This window comes from Oxyura jamaicensis, chromosome 1 (genome assembly GCF_011077185.1).
Source record: "Oxyura jamaicensis isolate SHBP4307 breed ruddy duck chromosome 1, BPBGC_Ojam_1.0, whole genome shotgun sequence".
Taxonomy (NCBI): domain Eukaryota; kingdom Metazoa; phylum Chordata; class Aves; order Anseriformes; family Anatidae; genus Oxyura; species Oxyura jamaicensis.
In genome coordinates, this window is record NC_048893.1 from 76,369,227 (window position 1) to 76,389,656 (window position 20,430).

General features: G+C 38.3%; 1 protein-coding gene across 2 annotated transcripts in view; it reads right to left on the reverse strand.

Moving 5' to 3' along the window:
- Nucleotides 1-404: 404 nt before the first annotated feature.
- The window catches only part of BCAT1 (branched chain amino acid transaminase 1), a 63,410-nt gene continuing 43,384 nt past the window's right edge, over nucleotides 405-20,430 (reverse strand). For both annotated transcript variants that reach the window (XM_035311676.1, XM_035311684.1), the window contains 5 exons: nucleotides 18,187-18,329; nucleotides 12,234-12,319; nucleotides 10,264-10,404; nucleotides 8,986-9,060; nucleotides 405-3,696 (listed from right to left, as the gene is read on the reverse strand). In XM_035311676.1, the coding sequence (XP_035167567.1) occupies nucleotides 3,655-3,696; nucleotides 8,986-9,060; nucleotides 10,264-10,404; nucleotides 12,234-12,319; nucleotides 18,187-18,329 (487 nt within the window). In that variant the 3' untranslated portion in view covers nucleotides 405-3,654. The remainder of the gene's footprint in view (nucleotides 3,697-8,985; nucleotides 9,061-10,263; nucleotides 10,405-12,233; nucleotides 12,320-18,186; nucleotides 18,330-20,430) is intronic.

The following is a 20,430-nucleotide window of genomic DNA, read 5'->3' on the forward strand; positions in this document are numbered from 1 at the left end:
AGGCTGGGGCAGAGGTCTCTCACTATCTTGGCTTTTGTCTTGTCAGATTTCCTTTCTACATCCCAGAAGAATGACATTTGCTTTGCTCTGCTACAGACTGAAGATTATCTACTCTAAGCAGAGACCTTTATTTGCATTCTTACTCAAGTTTGTCACTATAAATCCTCAGTGAATTTGCTGTCATTACAGTTAAGACTCTATTTAAGTAACACCAGTTGCTGATGCCACAACTCTTGGCACCAGAACAGTCTGTATGAAATACTAATTTCATGAAACGATCACTCATTTGAAGGACTTTCTTTCTGAAACATGAATCATACTCACCAAACTGAAAATGAAGGACATGCTCGATAGTGAAAATAATAATCAAAAGAAGGAAAGGGGGAAGAAAGAACACACAAAAATTAGAGTTCATCATTATAATTTTAAAGTACCAATGTTTGTAAAGCACAACACATGAAAGTCTGAATCTCATTTGATCAACCCAATTAGACATTAAATAATTGCAGCCAATTATGCAAATATCACACAACAATATTAATTTGTTGATCTTTTTTGAACAGTCTCAAATTTTCCTACTGTTAGACTATCTTATGTCTTAAATGATCAATTAACAGAACCATAACTAAGTGATGAAGAATGGATAATTGCCTAGTTATGATGTACCATACTCTTTCTATGTAAATCTGTTGCAATTAAACAAATAGGGCACATGGAGAAGAGATGTGCAGATGTTCTTTTACAATCTATTAGTAGCTCAGGGAATACCACAGTTCCCTCAAAGAAATTTTACAGGAAAAAAAAAAAAAAAAAAGGGGGGGGGGGGAGAACACAATACCAAACACAATTATTTACCCATATTATTTCTTTCCTTTGGTTAACAGGATAAAAAACAGTGGTGGAATACAGGGTAGGACATCATGCAAGATCAGAAGAATTTCCTGTATGATGCTGACCAAATAGCTCCCTTTATTTAGGTTTTAAAATTTAAAATCTAGTATCTATCTACCTGGATTTAGAAACAACCACAATGTTGAGTTTCATGTGAGAAACAGTCACAGCTAGAGTAAAGCATATAACCAAAACGTTAAAGACAACAGTTGACCATACACACACTACATTTTCATTCTTCTGTGCTAGGAAAGTTTATGCATTTCTGTGGGTCATTCCAGCTTCAACCCTTTGAATTTTGAAGTCTCCATCAACTGAATATGTACAATAGAAGGAGAGGTGTTTCTCTGTTTGGTATAGGCAACTGTGCAAACCACAATAAATGAAACTACTTGGTTTTCTCACATTAAATTACTTGTATCCAATTTAAGAAGAGTTTTACACAACTTTCAGCTTCTAAATCACAGTAAAATAATTATTCAAACTGGTCCTTATTCATTCCAACTAGTGAACAGATAGATTAATGCTGGTACTCTCATGCCTTCATGGGGATTTTCGATATGAGATACCCATCAACTCTATCAAGATTTTGAGATGCTAATGTATCGTTCAACCACTTTTCCGTATATCTGAAGTTAGATACTTCCACTTTTCCTTTAGCTGCTAAATCTAAGATGAACATAAGAGAACAAATTTATACAGTTCAGTAACAGGAAGCCATGTGTGGTTGCTCATTACATGACTTTTACAAAGCTACATGCCACATTTCATTTAAAGGCACTCTTTAGTTATGATACTTGCCTCATTGGATAATACCCTCTACCCCACATTGCATCTTGACATGTTAAGTTTTCTACCCACCTTCTTAAAGAAAAATGAAAGACTACCAGCAGCTTATAACACATAGTAAGATACTGAACAAAGACAAGCACACTATACCAATTCAAATGGTTGGAAAAGCAGACACACAGTACTATTGCTACTGTAAGTGAAACAAATTTTTGTGCTTGTAGTTGTATTCTAAAGACAAAACTGTCTAATGTTTTAACAATAGTTACATTGTCAGAGAAAACCTTCAACTGTTCTTCATTAAAAGATCAGATTGGACCACAGTGAAAGGCAGTGAAAATCATGATTTGAGGGAGCAAAAAAAGAGATGGTTAAGTAGGGGTATGTTTTTAAAATCTGACCAAAAATGAACAGGAAAGCCATAATGCTACTTTTCAGCAGTTGTATAAGGCATGGATGGTCTATTAGAAATTCTACTTTGCCTTTTTGAACTATGGAACTTATAAAGCATGGGAGAAATGTTATTGGGTTGTCTTTTCTTTACAATATACAATGAAGTGCTAAATATTTCCCTTAATACTGGTGGCATCTCTACTGCAAACTATGGAAATAAATGTTTGTTCTTACAGAACTCCATTAGTGTCAATGGAGTTCCACCAGCTTTATACTGAAGTAGCACTTTGGAATATGATGATCCTTTTTGGCTAGAGATATCTTAAAGCCATTTGACAAATCGGTTTGCAAAAAGACAAAGCTAATAAATATTACAGGATATTTCTTAGTGAACAGAAGTTATTTCTCTAACTATGGGATATATACTTTATAATGTTTCCAGATAGTATCAAGACAGCATGTAAGAGAATAGCAGAATATGAAGAATATGCTTTATCAGTACAAAACCAGGGTTTGCATTAAATCTCTTCCTGTCTTGGGCTAGATATTTTCTGCTGACAACATAGCTTGTTCCTTAAACAGGAAGACCCTGTTAAGATGCATGTGTTTTAACAGAGGCTGGATACATATCACAGTGAGCAGTGAAGGATGAGAAAATATTTTGCTGATCTAAATCATGTCACTAGATGTCAAAGGAAATTCCTTTTAATTCATCCTCATTCCAAAGGCTTGGTTGCTTTCACTTTGTCCAAATGAAGAATTTGGACAATTCAACTTCTGCAGCCACTGCTTTGTTTAATGTTATTTTCTAGACATTCACCAGAAGGTGACACCACATCAGCAGCTCTCTGTTAAGCCAGACAAAGAGTGATTGTTGTTTCAGCATGGTCGAGCTCAGTCCTGAACATCATGTACAGGAAGATGTATTCAGCTATTAATGACGTATGCCCTGCCCAGGCAGCCACTGCTTATCCTCAGATGGAAGGAAAGGCAGCAGTCTATCAGGGAGCATTTTGCATGCAAGATCCACTCTGAGTGTGTGGGCCTAAAGGACAGAGCTGTTATTTAACAGAATACAGGTGAAGGAATCTGTGGGACTATGCAAACTCAGAAACCTCCCATAGAAGTGGGTTACAAAAGGAAAGAACATATGGCTAAACTTAACTGTTTCTTGAACACAGAGCAAAAGGCAGAATAATGTCAATAGAACCCTGCAGCCAATTAACAGGCAACGTCTGTGTTATACAACTTGCTCTGCTGGTGATGGCAGTTAAACAAACAAAACAAACTGAAGAGCAGTTGAAGAGCATTTTACAAATTTATAGACTGTACATAAGACACAAGGAGGCACTAAGAAACCATTAGGAAAGTTCTATTGCTAACATTTAGCACCTCTACCAAGAAAACAGGCTTCTACTAACAGGCTTACAGTAGAAAAATGATTGTGTTCACATTAGCTGGATTGTGGAAACAATCATCCTGGGAAGTAAATTGATAAAGAAACTATGCTATACACAGGCAGATACAGAAGTTGTCATTATTTGTGGTTGTTCTGTCTGGAGGGTCTGAATTCCTTCACCTTCATGACACCAGCACAGCCCAATCGCTGTCTTCTCTTCCATACTGTAGGAAAGCAAAAATGGAGTTTAAGAATAAAAGTTAAAAGTGCACAGTAATGATGATAACTTCTTCTTAGATCTATCCTCAGAAGGATTCATATCCAGCACCCTGATAGTAGCTTATATTATTTCTTATGCCTTCTGTCTTTGATTTGAGCAAAGCCTAAAAGTAGCTTGCAGATTTACACATCCTCCAATGAGAAAACTATAAAGGGGTGATTCTGATCCTCAGTTAGAGATGATACAGAATAGTTCTGCCTCACTAAAGCTTTCCATCAATTTAATATTGTTATTCCTTGAGGTCAGATCACTAGCTTATTCCTAAGTATGCCCCTGCTTGAGCTCCAGTGAACGCACACTTTTTTTTTTCCATTTTCAAGGTGTCATTTTACTACAACATTCTGACTGAACGTGAAATAAAATCAATCACAAATACCACAGAATGCAGTTAGAGAGAATGGCAACCCAAATAAAACAAGGTGTCTTCCCATACATGAACCAGTAGGATAACCAGGCAGAAATGAAGGTGACCTACTACATGGAGCTGTTTTCCCTTCCAGGGGAGCACACAGTCCCAAGGCAGCACTTTTGGTTGTTAAATTGGCTCTGTGTTCTAATGCTCTTTGTCACCAGGCCTGTAAACAACACTCCAGAGAGCCCCCAAAATGCTCATATGGTTCATGTATGTAAGTAAAACAGAGGTGGACAGACTAGTGGCGGATGTAGGTCAAGAGCCCTTCCCCTTACAGTACCATATTCAGTGAGATTAAAAACGCTTTTTAGCAAGGAATAAAGTACTGTTTTTGGAGGCTTTATGTGTGCTGAAAATATCACTTGCTATTCTCTCCAAGGGAGGGTAAAAGAAAGTTCCTCCAAATCCAACTTCTCTATCAGCAGGAAATGAGATAAAGACACACTAACATAAGGAAGAGAGAACATCTCCAGCTAACAATATGCCAGAAGAACACAATTCTAGATGCACAAAGAAATAATATTCAGTCTGTCATTATTTTACTCTTCACTCCAGTAAGTAAAGCCTCTAAATGAGCCCTGCATGTTTATCTACTTTTTCTTTTCATTATTAATTTTGGTGTGCCTGTTCTGCAGTTTGTGATGTAGTTGACTAAACACTGCTATGGTGCTGCACAGGACCTTGGAAAAATTTACTCATTGAAAGGATCTCCACTTTACATTCCCAGATGTCAGTGTGGTTGCCTTGTGAATTGTAACCAAGAAAAAACAGATGTATGATTATTTTAACCACAAAGTACTGTATTACCCGGATGTGAGGCAATTTTGTTGTGGATGGGGATAATGGAGGAGAAAAAAAAAGGCTTTGACCTTCACATCACTGTTTCTCAGAGAAAAGATGACTCCCCACCACTCACAAATCAGAAAGCAAGGAAACGACAGGAGATCACTTGGAACTCTTGATGGCTCTAGGTAGTATCATAATGCTCTGATGCAGATTTCAGAAATTGCAAGGTCTGGTCTGACTATGCCATTTGACTATGGTTCGAGCCTACTTCCATAATTAAAGAGAGAATGAAGATTCTGATCACAGTCAAGATGTTTTCATTTTGAAAATAAAAACAGATTTAGTTTCCTTTTCTGACTCTGTCAAGAACATTGTGACCTTAGGCTAGGCGATTCCATCCTTCTTTTTCTCCCACAGGTCCTGCTCTGTAAAAATGAACACATCCATTATCCTTGCCTAGCTGTCTTCCACTAGTCTACCCATATAGATTGTGTGACTGAGAAATGTGCTTTCTGACTAAATCTCTGTTCACTGCTGTCTTTGACTTCAGTGTTTGTATGTATTTTAATCTCATGAAGTATAAACAATACCATTTACTTTCTATTCACCTATTTCATGTTGCATCCTGATCTACACTTTAAAGAGTACAGCAAAAGCTTGTTTATTCTCAAATTACGGAATGCAAACCCACAAAAACATTTGACTGGTATTTCACTGAGTATGTTTCCAAACAAAAAAAAATCATGTCTATATCTCCTAACTCAAGCAATTACAAAAGACAGTCTTCTATGACTAATCCATTCATAATTACACCATTACTGCATACATTGTAAATTATTTATCTAAAATCTTTATCAGCGTTAAGTAATCATGATTTCCACTCAGAGACAGGAAGGGAAATGTATATTGCAGTACTAGTACTGTCTCTCTTAATTGGTGTGAGAAATTAAATCAGTTCTGCCCATTAGTTTCTAATTTGTCACTCTAGCTCTAGTTCCCACTGAACAGCTGTTCAAATCCAGAGAAATCCTGTTGAACACACAAGACTTGCAAAAGAACAATGAGCAGCATGAAAACAGACTTGAAAACACAATAATCAAGATAATCTGAAAACATTAAACAAGGAAGTTTTGTACTCAAAGGAGTCGGTATAATGATACTGGATATGGATCCCTGCACCTCTTGGTCATAGGTTCAAATCCGGGACGCTGTTGGTACTGACAGCTATCACTGCCTCACAAATGTCCATTGTCCAGCATGAAATGGATACATTGCCTTAATTCAGGCAACACAAAGGCACAGAGACTGAAGCTATGTCTGGCTGTAATTTCCATTGCATTTTATTCTTCAGAACCTGCACATTCATTGGAGTAACAATGTCAGACTGCTCAAATGATAACAATGCTAGTCCAGTGGTGCTGTAAAGAGATCTTTTCTTCTTCTTCCTTTCTGGTAAAATATATATAAGATCTCTGTGAAAGAGCCTGAAAAATGTCTTGACATTCATGAATATTATATATTCAATTTTGTGTGTTACAGCATCATTTTCTCTATGATACTCTGTTGTCGACTAGGATGTAAGCTCATGCTTCCACAGGTAGGAACATGCAGAAACATAACCAATAAATACTGAGTGACTCTTAAAGAGAAGGCAGCCTCAAGTCTCTTTAAAACCATGTTTCTAACGATAAAGCATTCAAACTCCCCTGGCTTTTTTAAAGCAGGAAGAAAATACAGAAGTATATGTGTATGTAACAATCCAGCAGATTCCAGGAGTGATGGATTTACTGTTGGCCTGCAACTAACGAACATATGCTAAGTATATTCGACTCTGTATGCATAGTTGTAATGTATAAAGGTCCAAAGAAGATAAAAGTTAGAAGCAATCCATACTTTTTCAGCCTCCTTCTGAGCCTTGAAGGAAAAGGGAAAGCTGAGGATGGGCAAGGAGGAGAGGGGTAGCAGGGAAGGAAGGTAACCTCAGGGAACAAGCTGGATAAATTTGTCTTGATTTGTGTTGACTCACTATCTACTGGCAATGGGAGGAAGACCCATATTCCAGTGTAGTCTTCTGAAACAACTCTGGATTTCACAATCCATTCTTCTCCAGATAGACCTGATTGTCTTGCAATACAAAGAGCTAAAGCAGTACCTAACTCGTCTCACACAATGTTCAAAAAGAAGGTGCTAGAACTGGCCTGAACTCTTTCTGATGCTGAGCTGTTCCATGACTGCAGTTAGAAATGATCTGTGGAAACTCAAACTGACCATACATTGTTGAAGGCCCTAACTTAGCTTTCAAAAGCATGACGTAGGCATCAGAAGAAAACACAAGAATTACACAAATAATAATAGATGTTAAAGATCTTTTACATACTAACAAGATGTCTTTAACAGAACAGAGTACTATGGAACAGAGATCAGTATGCATCACAATAAAAAGTATATCAGTAAAATTATACAGTCCATAGCCTGTCCCTGACATAAAACCAGACAGATGGCAAGGAGAAGAATGAACTGATGGACACCAACAGTGATGTGGTCTATTAGGCACTTACGGATGAGAAAGATGAAATAGGACTGTGGTATCTAGGATTCTGGAGAAAGTCTATAGTGTAGCCTTTCTCATGTACTGAGATGATAAAAATATTATATATAATTGACTTAGGAACACAGAGTACTAAGCCTCTCCCTCCCCTCAACAAATAATAAAATTTAGAACCAAAGACGCCTATGTTTCTTCCTAGCTGTCAGTCCTAGTCTTTAAAGAGAAAGATACAAATCACAAGCCATTATAGTTGGCAGAGCTGAAACAACAGAAATGGGTCAGGAAGAGCATCTTTTTGCCTTCCATTAAAGTTAACTCAGCCACCACCAAAAAAGTAACACAATATCAGGACTTCTTTATTGAGCCAGCAATGCTCAATATTATTCTAAGGAAGAAAAGACATTGATCTTGTCATCCTTCTAGTGAAAAATAGTCAAGTGGTCTTGCTGCAATATTTGAGCTACCAGTCTTAGAAAATATTTGAAAGTAAAAATAAATGTGGTTTTGTTGGAGACCAGTACCTGTGGACTTTAAAAATATGTAGAGAAGCAAGACTAAAGAAGAACAGCAAAAGAACCCTGTGTCGGATTATTTCTATATGCTAGTAAAAGCCTGTAAAACAGAAAATTCAGTTTTAGGAATCTGTCTTAAGTTCTGATTATTTTAAGGAATCCATACAGTTGCTAGGTACTGCAACAGAACTCAGTTTTCACTGAGCCAAAAGCTAAGAATGCAGAGCAGTAACTATCAGATGAAAAATCATGACAACACTGGCAAACAGCTACTACTATCAAATCTAAAATAAAGGGCCTAGCAACTTACCAATTCCTACTCCTAACCCCAAATCTCCCACATTATTAAGTACCCTAAAAATAAGGAAAAGAAAACAGTCATAAAATAAGGAGGGTCAACATATTCTGCTCATTTATGGTATATTGATTGTAAACTATAACTATACTGATTTCCATGCCCAGACATGCAGGACAAACACAGATTCCATATAGAATGTGATATTTTGCAAATCACAGAGGAAGAAACTGTTTTAAGAACAAGAAGTGGCCTCATGATTGGAAAGTACTAAAAAAGAGAAATGATGATCAGCTTGCTGTATCTAGTCAGTGCTTACTACTTCACATATCTCTTGATCAGCCCATACTCATTTATGATTGTGGTTATTAAGATGCTTCATTTATTTTTTCCCTTCAAAGGGAAACTTGTAACAACTGTACTGGATCTTTATGGATAACAGTGATAACAGTAATATCTTGCAACAATATCCAGTTTGGAATATCAATGGAAAAAAATACACCGCTCTCCATTGATATAACTTTTTTTTTCATCTTGAGAAAAATTAGGATAGATTAACCACAGCAAACTAAGACATAATACTATGCCTATAGCACCATTATTAAAAATACTTGTTTCCAATGTTTTCATATTGTCTCCTTTTATTATTTTATTTGGATAAAGAAGAGAAGACATCTTACCTGGATATCACTCAACTTATTCAGGAATCGGGTTGTTAACTGAGGTCCATTCTCCATAGTTGGAATGTGCAAATGCTAACAATGAGTAAAGAAGGTTGGGGTGGGGCAGTGGAGAAGATGGAAGGGAGATAAGACGGAGAGAGTAGAGAAAGAGAAAATAACATATAATAATAGCTTTATATAAACATAATAACATATAATAATAGCTTTATATAAATATAAATCCCTTTGGGTCAACAAGGATTTGAATAAGTATTTATCAAGCTTCCTAGTCCTCCTTAAAAGTAGGTAAGGTTTGTTGTAATGTTTTTATAGGAGAGCATGCTCAGCCAGTGAAAAGTTAAATTAGTTGTACTGTCATGCTGTTTTTGAACAAAGGCCAATCTAAGCCTTCCAAAAGATCCATCCAAAACAGACAGTTAATTGTACAGGCAAGGGCAGAACCGCTATATACAGTAATCCACACTACTTATCAATACTCTGCACCTGAATGTCTCTCATATTATCTTATCACATGATAATATCAGTACATTTTTTCTATTTTACTAATGCAAGAATTATCACTTTACATACTTTTACTGTACTTCTCATATTTGATGCAACAAAACACTCCCATACATCCAGCTGAAATTCCCCAACCTTGTAAACTAACTTTGCTCTGATTTAACAGCATCGAGTCAGCCCAACAGGCTGAAGAATTGCCCTGTGGAATTCCACTTGTACAGGAGAAATCTCCAACACTGTATATAATAGACGGAAGAAGATGGGCATCCTCCTGACACAGCTCTTCCATCGGAGCATTGCTCCCTGGCATGAGGGGTGACAAAGAGATGAACTTAAGGAAGAAATTTGGTTCCCTGAAAATCGTTCCCTTCCTCACCTATCTCAGAAGCCTGATATTTTTGAAGAAATGCTCAATAACAGGAAGGCTGAAGAATTTATTTTTCTCTATTTCCAAAGAGGCTGGGAACTATTACACTTATTTTCAGGAACTGAGATTTTGTGATTTTGACAAAGAAAACAAACAAACAAACAAAAGATGAGAGGGAATGCCCGATTCTGACAACATACTAGTAACTCATTTGGCAAATAACACACTGACACTGTTCATCTTTCTACAAGCCTCAGGCAGCACTCTTTTTCTACCTCATTTGTGGGTTTCTTTGTTGTTGGTTGTGGTTTTTGTTTTGTTTTGTTTTGCTTGACTGTTTTGTTTTTCTTTTGACTACAATTCATTATGAGAAAATTCTGGCGAGGCAAAAAAAATAAAAATCTTACCTTGCCCTTGTACAAAACTTTGGAGATAGGACATACAATACAAGCTGTTCCAGCACCAAACATCTCCTTCACTCTGTTGTCTTCCAAGGCAGCTGTCAGGTCACTCATGGTGATGTATCGCTCAGACACTTTAAATTCTCCCTGCACCAGAAGAATCAAACAGAAATTGTAAAAAGTTTAACAAATTATGGTGTTTGTTGTTGTTTGTTTTCCATGGTTGAAATATCTCTAATAGAACTATATCGTATTTTTACTTAGTCCAGTTGCAACTAGCTAAGTTTTGGCTGTGATTTTGTGATCTTTTCCAACCTCATAGTATCACACAAGATAGACTCTAACAAGGAAGCCAGTGATTTGGCAGGTAGAATACTGATGACTAAGTGGCACTTCCTTTTGATTTGGCACACAATGTCAAATACTGCATTAGGGAATAATACAGCAGAATTTGTCATGGGTTATGTGACACAGGATCTGACTACTTATGGTCTCTAGAGTGCAGAAGTTTGTACAAAAATGACTCTTGTACAAGAAGTTTCCATTCCACTCTTGGACAATTCCTAAGCAAAATGTCTTTTGTTAATTCCACCTATTCATGTTGGACATAACCTTTAAAAAGGAAAAAAAAAAAAAGTTTACTTTTTTTATTGTTGAATAACGAATAGCAACTGATTGAAGGGAAGTTTTTAAAGAGCAATAGTAAACACTGACCTTTGTAACATTCAAGTCATGGCTTTATGTAGACTTTATTGTCCTACAAGGCCAAACTAAAGTTTAGCCCTTGTTTTATATGCAAGCTTTTAAACATGGAACAGAGGTGCAAAAGAGAGCAAAGAAACATGATTAGCTCTGGAAAGGACAGCACTTCAAGAGAAAGGCAGGGACACCATGTAAGCAAGGTTTCAGATAGGTTAGTAAATGGAGGTCAGGAAGATGAGAACGATTTTGGGGAGAGAGTAGAAGACACCTAATTACTCATGAGCACTGAGGTGAGAGAGATTCTGATGTCTCACTGACAGGCCCTAGCAACCAGGAATACCTGTCTGTCTTGTAAAGGAGACAAGTCTTAGAGGTGCATGTGCAGATCTATACTAGTTTTAATCTAGATCACAGTAGTACTAGTATGAGTAAAGATGCATGAGAGTTCAATGTAGATCAACAAGCAACATATGTACCCCATGAAGTACGTGCTTAGCTCTCTTCATTATGCTTAGCTCTCTTCATTACATTCAACTGCAAACTGTATTTCAGGAAGTTTTTCAACTACAGGCAACTGGAAGCTTATAGAATACCAAGGGGAAAGTACCACACATGCCTACCTTATTCCTGTTATTCCTCCCTGAACATAACCCTAGGCAAAACCAGGAGACAGGAGAATGGGCTAAATGAACCTTTAGCCGTATAGTATTTTTACCCAAGGTACAATCAAATACAGTACAGGCAGAATGAAGAGTTCCCTGCATTTCAAGATATGAGCTAGTCCATTCAAATGCCAGATAGGTACTTGGGATGGGTACATTACACAACTGGAATCCGTAAGCATATAAATGACTAAGATTGTGGGTTAATTTTAGCCTTCATACTAGCTATTAGGAGTAAGGGTGGAACCATGAGAAATAAGTGGAGAGACAGGCAGACAGTGCTGATAACTAAAGTATAGTTGTGGTCACACATGGTAATTTTTTCCATCCTTGCTTGATGTTATTGACACTAGTGGATTTAATGAGTATTTTCATATTAAATACTGTATGGAGCTACTTTAACAAGCTCAGTATTGTTCTCTGTGACAAGTTTGGGTATTCTGATGAAGTTGCTAGGAATCTATGAATCAATATGCTTGTTAGTTCCCATTTAGGTTAATGGATTTGACTAGACCAGTTGAACTTCCAGAAACTGAAGAGCAGAAATACATATTTTTGTAGACGGTATAACATGATGATTGAAACCATTACTGGAAAGGTCAAAGCACTCACCCAGTTGCGTGCCAGATCCAAAATGCTCTGTCTTGTCACTCCTGGAAGTATGATGCCATCTAAAGGTGGGGTTGCCAGTTCGTTTTCTGTCAAATACAAGAGAAATTAAACAAAACAATCAAAAACCACCAAAAGTGAAAATCAAAAACTTGTTGAATATCATCAGATATGTTCTCTACACTGTAAGATGCAACATTTTTCAGAGATCTGTGAACACAAACTGCTCAAAAGCAACTCCAACACGTTACTGATGAGTGTTTGAAACCTTTTGACTACACATGAGTGGACAGGGAAGAAATACCTTTAATACATTAATAAATACATGGTAAAGGCTAGTAGTAAGATTTATTCCTCAGCATTATTCCATAATAATGGATTCACTGAATAGTTATTGGGAACAACAGAACAGCTCAGTCTTCAAATTCAGACTAGAGAGACACAAGGGAATACTATGCCTAATAATGCCAGGGCAGATCATGACTCTCCCTGAACTACTTTAAGTGATTTAAGAATATGGGGTTCAGCATTCCAAACATCATTATGAAACATTTGCCAGGAATTTTGAAGCTCAGTTACTGAATTAGCAAAGCAGTAAAAACCTTGCCAGATGCATTTTGAAGAGACCTCCTTAATGATCTTTCCTCTTAGATAAAAAAGATAAATGTTCACCTAACCCTAACTAATGAAACAGTAATACATGGTGATTCATACTTGGTAAATACTTAAATTTACAGTCAGTGGGTCTTTCAGGAATACTCTTCATATTTTTTTTTCTAACCATTTTCTCTTCCCATTGAGGATCCCCAATCCTTGCTGAACATACATGGATATTATCCAGCTCATTAAATCCACAAACCAAGACAGTTTTTTGTCACCTAGGTAAGAACAAATCAAAGAACAAGATATGCATCCTTATGTTGTCGTTATGCCCCTTCATCCTTCATGGCAAGCAATCACTGAATCTAGGCCTGTTTGAACCAGTCTTGAAGAAGGAGCAGCCGTAAAAAATCTCAAAATGTCCAGCAAAAATTTGCAGCTGGGTAAAGGAGAGACACATGCTATTCAACCTTGCATTGAGAGAGACCAATTTGAACTTAGCAGCTGAACACCCTGTTTTCAGCAGTCAGATAGATAATGTGTGCACAAACACTGCCTGGCAGCTAGTGCATACACAGCTAGAGGCTGACTACAGCATGCTCTCTCTCCTCCTCAGGACTTTGGAAACTGGGGTGGAATAGAAGAACAAAGGATAATAAATGGAATTGTTAATTGAATCTGCTACTCATTGTCCATTCTCCTGGGAAATGTCTGTTACTTTTTAATGCAACCAGCTCTGGATTTATTTATATTAATAAATAGATGTTTTTTCCAACCTATGCTTCCACACTCCTTTTATGAGGATCAACATGCACATATGTAATCGACAAAAACTGTCATCTCAAAACGTGTAATGAGCTGCCCTAGAACAGGCTATATACATTCTGCTTTAGTTTGACTCACCAGTAATACCATTCCCTAACCTATCCCAGATTCCTAAGTACAGTAGTGGTCTCTTATTTCTCATGTAGTCAGGAACAATACAAAGTTCTTCACTCCTAATCACGATGCCCATCACATCCTAATTCTGGCACAGCTACCAAAAGAAGAGGACTTGAAAACTTTCCATGAGCCACAGACCTCCATTCTGAACACTAGAAAGCTGACAGTGCATTTTCAACCTCACCTGCTATGGACTGCAGACACAGTCATATATAAGTCTTCTCTAGCAGAAAGCTTCAAATAACATGTACCTTAAAACCAAAGTTTGTGACTACATGTCCTGGTTTCATTTAGGACAGTTATTTTTCCTCCTAGTAGCTGGTAGGGTGCTATGTTTTGGATTAGGATGAGAAGAGTGCTGATAACATGCTGATGTTTTAATTGCTGCAGAGCAATGCTTACACTAAGCCTTTTCAGCTACTTTTCAGCTTCTCGCTCTGTCCTGCCAGCTGGCAGGCTGGGGGTGCAGCAAGAGCTGGGAGGGGACAGACCCAGGACAGCTGACCCAAACTGGCCAAAGGGGTATTCCACACCATCTGACGTCATGCTGTACAATATATAGGGGTGGCTAGCCGGGGTGGTGGGCCGGCTGCTCGGGGTTGGGCTGGGCATCGGTCAGCAGGTGGTGAGCAATTGCATTGTGCATCACTTATTTTGTACACACTATTATTATTATTATTTCCTATCTTAATAAACTGTCTCTATCTCAACCCACAGGCTTCAGTTTTTCTCTTTCTCTCCCCCATTCCAGAGAGGGAGGGGGGAGAGTGAATGAACAACTGTGTGGTGTTCAGATGCTGGCCGGGTTAAACCACAACACTACATACCTGATAACATTCTCTTTCTGGTGCTTTGGCTACAAATCTTGGCCAGAACCCGTTTATGTTCAACAAAACTTATTAATTGATTTGAGCTATTTTGAAAAGATGCCAAGTCACACCATCCCCCAAAGAGCACTGAGCAGACAGGACATGGGAGTCTCATAATGTTTCAAACAACCTGTTCTGTATGATTTTGTCAAGTATACATATGATGCCTACGAGCCTAGGGCCACCTAAAGAACATTTGCTCCCCTGGATATCTGGCAGAGCTGGTAATACTGTACAACAAGGCATGCCAAAATGTTTGTTCTCTCTGTGAATTGATGCCAAAGCAGCCTCCATGTGACATCAGATTGTACATCTCCAGGAATGCAGGCTGTGAGCTCAGGCTCAGTGTGCCTTCTGAGTTATTTTGGTGGGCTAGGAGCCTTAAAATTTATAGCAGTAAGAAAAGGGAAAAACATCATTTGAAGGAAAATGCTGCGGTTTCTCTTCTTTTGACTACTGCTATTACTTGTTGTAATAGTAGCATTTTAAGTCCAGTGACCCATTGCACCAGACATGGTATAGGCATGCCATAAAAACGGAACTCCCGCAGAGAGTTTAAAGGTATTTTTAAAATGAAGTCTTGCATTTTACATAGCTTCAATTTTAACACACCTGCATTTATGAACATACAGCAGATGATATTCTAAAACTGGGATGCCTTCAGTACTAGTCAGACAACAACAATGCATAGAAATTTACCAAAATTATAACATATTTGAAGTGAACTTCAGGGTCAATGATAACCCAGTGAAGCCTGATTTCATGGGTGTGAATGGCTGACTTCTGTTCCAAGTTTGTTCTGGACCTTTCTATTTCTTTCTTCTTATTATTTCCCTCAGACTTTTCTTCTACTCTCCCCTCATGCAATCATTCCACCTTTTCATCTCTGCTGATTTCCTTTTCTCAATTACTTCTCTCCTTTTCTTTTTCTGCTGTATCATTCATGCTGCTCTTCCCTCCATGCTTTTGCTATGAACTTCTATTAGAGCAGAAGGTACAATAATTACTTTGTTAGTAGTCTACTTGCACAACATACTCCCACAGCAGAAATAATTCTCCACTTACAGAACAGTAATCAAGCTTGCATGTTATTGTACCTGAGTGTTCCAGTAAGTCCTTTAAAATATTTAACCCTATGTATGCTGTTTTGAAGTGGGTGCTATTAATTCCCATTTTAATAACAGCACAAAAAAAGTAAATAATGCCTGATTACTATTCACAATGCCTTAACAGTAAACCTAGAAGTGGAGCCCAAATGGTTCCAAAACAGTCTTAAGAAACTAAATTTTTGGCATATGCGTACAGATTTCATAGTTAACAACCTTCAGGTTGGACATAAGTTTAAATTTCAAGGTTTTCCACAAAGTCAAGCTTATGTTCTAGGAAGAAGAAAAAACATTATTAAAGGAAATAAGAGCTTTAGTGTTAACAGCTTCTTGGGACTGTTATGCACTCTGAAGAGGCAGGTGGACAGTACAGCAGGGTGACCAAAATTTTCATTTTGTGAACATAAACTATAAATAGTTATTGACAAATGGAATATCATGCTCCCTTATTTATGCAACAGCAGTGATCCAAATTTGGTCATATCACAAGCCTCAACCAGAGGAACAGGGGGAATACAAAAGTAGCATTGACCATGTCATATTATTTTACAAGAAATTACTTAATTTCCTACAACTTCCTCCACAATGTTACAAATTACATTTTTCCAGGCTCTCTCACTACCCAAGACAATGTATCATGTTTAGTCACAATGCTGTAACTGAAAATATACAGCAAAGGCTTACAAAAAAAAGCCTGCTGTCATTGGAAGCATGTATGTTCTTTAGAATGGGCTTTACTGAGCTGGGTCCTTGGTTTGTTACACACCACATAGAACACATTCAGACTATCCTGCAGTGACCTCTTAACACACAAACGGGCATTTTCCTTTTGATGATGATTTGCAATTTCTGCCTCGCTTTCTTTTTTTTTTTTTTTTGGTGTGGGCGTGTGTGTTAGATCACTCTCTCTCAGCTGCAGAATTTGCATAACAAAACAAAAACACAGCAGAAGTATCTGCTGTGAAGTGAGAGAAAATAATAGCAAAGACTTAAAATCACTATGTAAAGCTATAAGGCAGATATAGGATGGCACATATTGGCAGCAAGAGTGATTTTCAACCAAAGATATAAATTAAACATTAATCAATACACTGGAAGACAGCAAAGTGCTCCAATGATGCTAATGACCACGTTGTATGAAATGGCAGGTTTGCCAGTACACGGTTAGCCTGGGTGGCATGAATTACAAGTTGTTTGCTACAGCCACCTCACAATGGCACTATTCAGCGGTGCGCTGATAATACAGTGATTGGCAGATCTTTGGAACAGTACGGTGCTGCAGCTGGATAATTCCAGCATATTCCTGGTTTAACTACAATGAGAACATTGAATTCTAATTATGTCCCCCCTTCACTGTCCTTTCCCTGGACAAAATGAGCCAAAATCTATTTTCATGTCTCTCTAGTGAAGTTACAAAAGGTGTGAATTCAGCCAACTGCACTGACAAGTCCACTGCTGTTATAACAACAAGATTGCTCATATTTACAGTTTCATCCACAAGACTTCATGGACTCATTCAGCAATGAGAAAACATCTTTTCACTCCTTCAGAAATGGTAAACATTTTGCAGAAAAACAAGTAATGAAACTGGAGATAGGAGTCAATTAGCTGGATTCCCATTACACTACACTATCCAAAGCATGCTGCTGTCTCCACAGAGAGACAGCATACTGCAGGTGAGCACTGTCAGAAAAATGTCAGTTTTCAAGGATACCCACGGCACTATGACTAAATCAGAGTCTAAACCCTGCATATGCTGCCAAGCAAAAATTAAGTGATGATTTTCATGGAGGACCAGCACTCATGGAAATCAGGAGGTGTCCTTTCATTCACCAACATATATGCTGGCTCATTCCTCTAAGGACTCAAACTTATGTAGTCTTCTAAGCCAGTAGACAGGTCAACTATTTGCTCTTAAGCACTGAATACTTGCACACCCAGTGGGTGTTTCCAAGATGCCTAAATAGATGTCTTCCCATAAGGTGGTTTTAGTATATGTGCATTGTTTCTGACACATCTCCAAGATAAAGCACGCAGCTAAAATTGACAGCAAATCTGCTATGCTACCTGTAAGTGACTAGACTCTCTCCTTCTGAGCATGTGGATGGTTCAGCTGTTTAAGTATGTTTTTTGTTAGGCATTGCTCATGGCTTCTCTGGAATCTCCTCTTTCATAATGGTAGGACTCACCTATCAGTTCTCAGAAGGGAACAGACATTCCCTTTGTTAAGGGAATCATTAAAATTTTACAATCGGCACTTTAACAATCATTTGTGGATTATGGAAGGAGGTAACTATCCCACTAAGATGAAGAACTGGATGAGGGCTAGCATTTTGGGGGTCCAATTAGCTTCTAGAAGCCTTGTACATAGAATATGTATACCTGCCTTATGATCCCAACTGTCTACTCTAATAGTTTTCATGTTGTGTGTCACTATACCTCCATTTTCATTTATCCAGTAGAGAAACAGATTCATTGTTCCAACTTCAGTTATTTGGTGATCTTCTCCATAGAGCCACAGAACCTGCTGGCAGCCTAACTCCAGGGCTTCTTGTTGGGCATAAATAGAAGAACCATAATTCCTTTCAGAAACAAAAAGAAAGAGCAAACATATGAGTATCTCATTGGGTATTTTCTTATTTCTGTGCAAGGTTCAGTGCCCATGTCCTTTATTGCAAAGGGTTCATTTTCCATTAGAAGTACTTCACTGTTTTTTTACCAGATCATTTTGTATCTACAACCCCCAAAATTTGAAGGGTTAAGTAGCAGCAACAGCTCAAACATATCCATCCAAATTTTCTCAGAAGTAATTCTTGTTCCATTTTCTGGATGTTTTAATCATTGCAATTGATTAAGGTGTCTACCTTAGTAAAGAATTCATCTTTATTTAGCAGTTGGAATCCTGGACAGATGCAATAATTCTCATCCAGTGCATGGTTTAAAAAAGGCAAAACCAAAACTATCCGCCTAATCTTATATATGTCAAGTGAACAGATGAGTAGTTAGACCTCTTGGAATACAGAATCTTCAGAGGTAAGCTATTTCTTTTCTAGTAAAAAACATTCACAGAACTAGTTTAACAAGAACTAGTTTACAAGTTCTTGTTACTACTTTACATTCGCAGAACTAGTTTAACATGAGCAAGTGTAGAGTCCTGTACCTGGGAATGAACAACAACATGTATCAGTACAGGCTGGGGGAGGACCTGCTGGAGAGGAGCTCTGAGGAGAAGGACCTGGGGGTCCTCGTGGACAACAAGTTGGCCATGAGCTAGCAGTGTGCCCTGGTAGCCAAGAAGGCCAATGGGATCCTGGTATGCATTAAAAGGAGCATGGCCAGCAGGTCGTGGGAGGTGATCCTCCCCCTCTACTCTGCCCTGGTCAGGCCTCATCTGGGGTACTGTGTCCAGTTATGAGCTCCCTGGTACAAAAAAGACAGGGATCCCCTGGAAAGAGTCCAGCAGAGGGTAACAAAGATGATACAGGGCCTGGAGCATCTTCCCTGTGAGGAAAGACTGAGAGACCTGGGTCTGTTCAGCCTTGAGAAAAGAAGTCTGAGAGGGGATCTTATTAATGTTTACAAATATCTTAACTGTGGGAGATGGAGGGATTTGGCCAACCTCTTTCCAGTGGTTTGTGGGAATAGGACAAAGGGCAATGGCCACAAAATGGATCACAGGAAATTCTACACCAACATGCAAAAGAACTTCTTCATGGTGAGGGTGACAGAGCACTGGAGCAAGCTGCCCAGGGAGGTTGTGGAGTCTCTTTCTCTGGAGATATTCAAGAACCATCTGGACGTCTACCTGGGCAACCTGCTCTAGGGCAGCTGCTTGGGCAGGGGGGTTGGACCTGAAGGTCTCTGGAGGTGCCTTCCAACCCCTATAATTCTGTGATTCTGTGAACTTATTTTTTTTAGTAGCTCTAGGAGCTGCAGATTAGCCTTGATGAATGTCACGTCCTTGAGGGGCAAGTGTTTTCCTAAAATGCTGCCTACAGGATGAACTTAACTACATAATTTATGTTCACCCTGTAGCTGCTCTGGGAGGAAAACAAAACAAAACAACAACAAAAAGACCAAAAAAAAAAAAAAAACACTTTCATTTCTGATGTTCAACAACCATCAAACCCCCAAGTCAGCAGCTCCAAAGTGCAGACTGCACTGGAATTCAGGTCTCAGCTCTGGGCCACAATTGCAAATCAAGTCAACAGTGACTCCAGAGTCTTCTCTTTTTAACAGCTGTTGAAAGAATGCACAGGAAAAAAATATATATATTTCTCAAAATCAGCAAAATGCAACAAGCAGGAGGTCAAAATCTCTGAGCATCAGACCAAAGGTAGAAAAACTCTTTTCTTGTCATTTGATTATTCTAGTAGCTCAGCTGAGCAGCACTTGACAGCTACTAACTTCTTGCCTAGACAAGAAACTCTCAGGTAAATACAAAAAGCCTTGCTTAAACCAAAGACCACATTTGCACAATTAAGTCATTTATTTAGCCACGTCCAAGTTGCTTGCTCCAGTCAAGTCCTAAGCAGCTTAATTTTGACAACTCAAGTACTTAGACGTAAACAATTATGTTTCTACCTAAGCGGTACTTTGGCCTAGTTCAGCAGAAAACTACCAGACCGCAGTCGCATATACACAGCTAATTGTCTCATGCTTTTCCAGAAACACCCATACTCC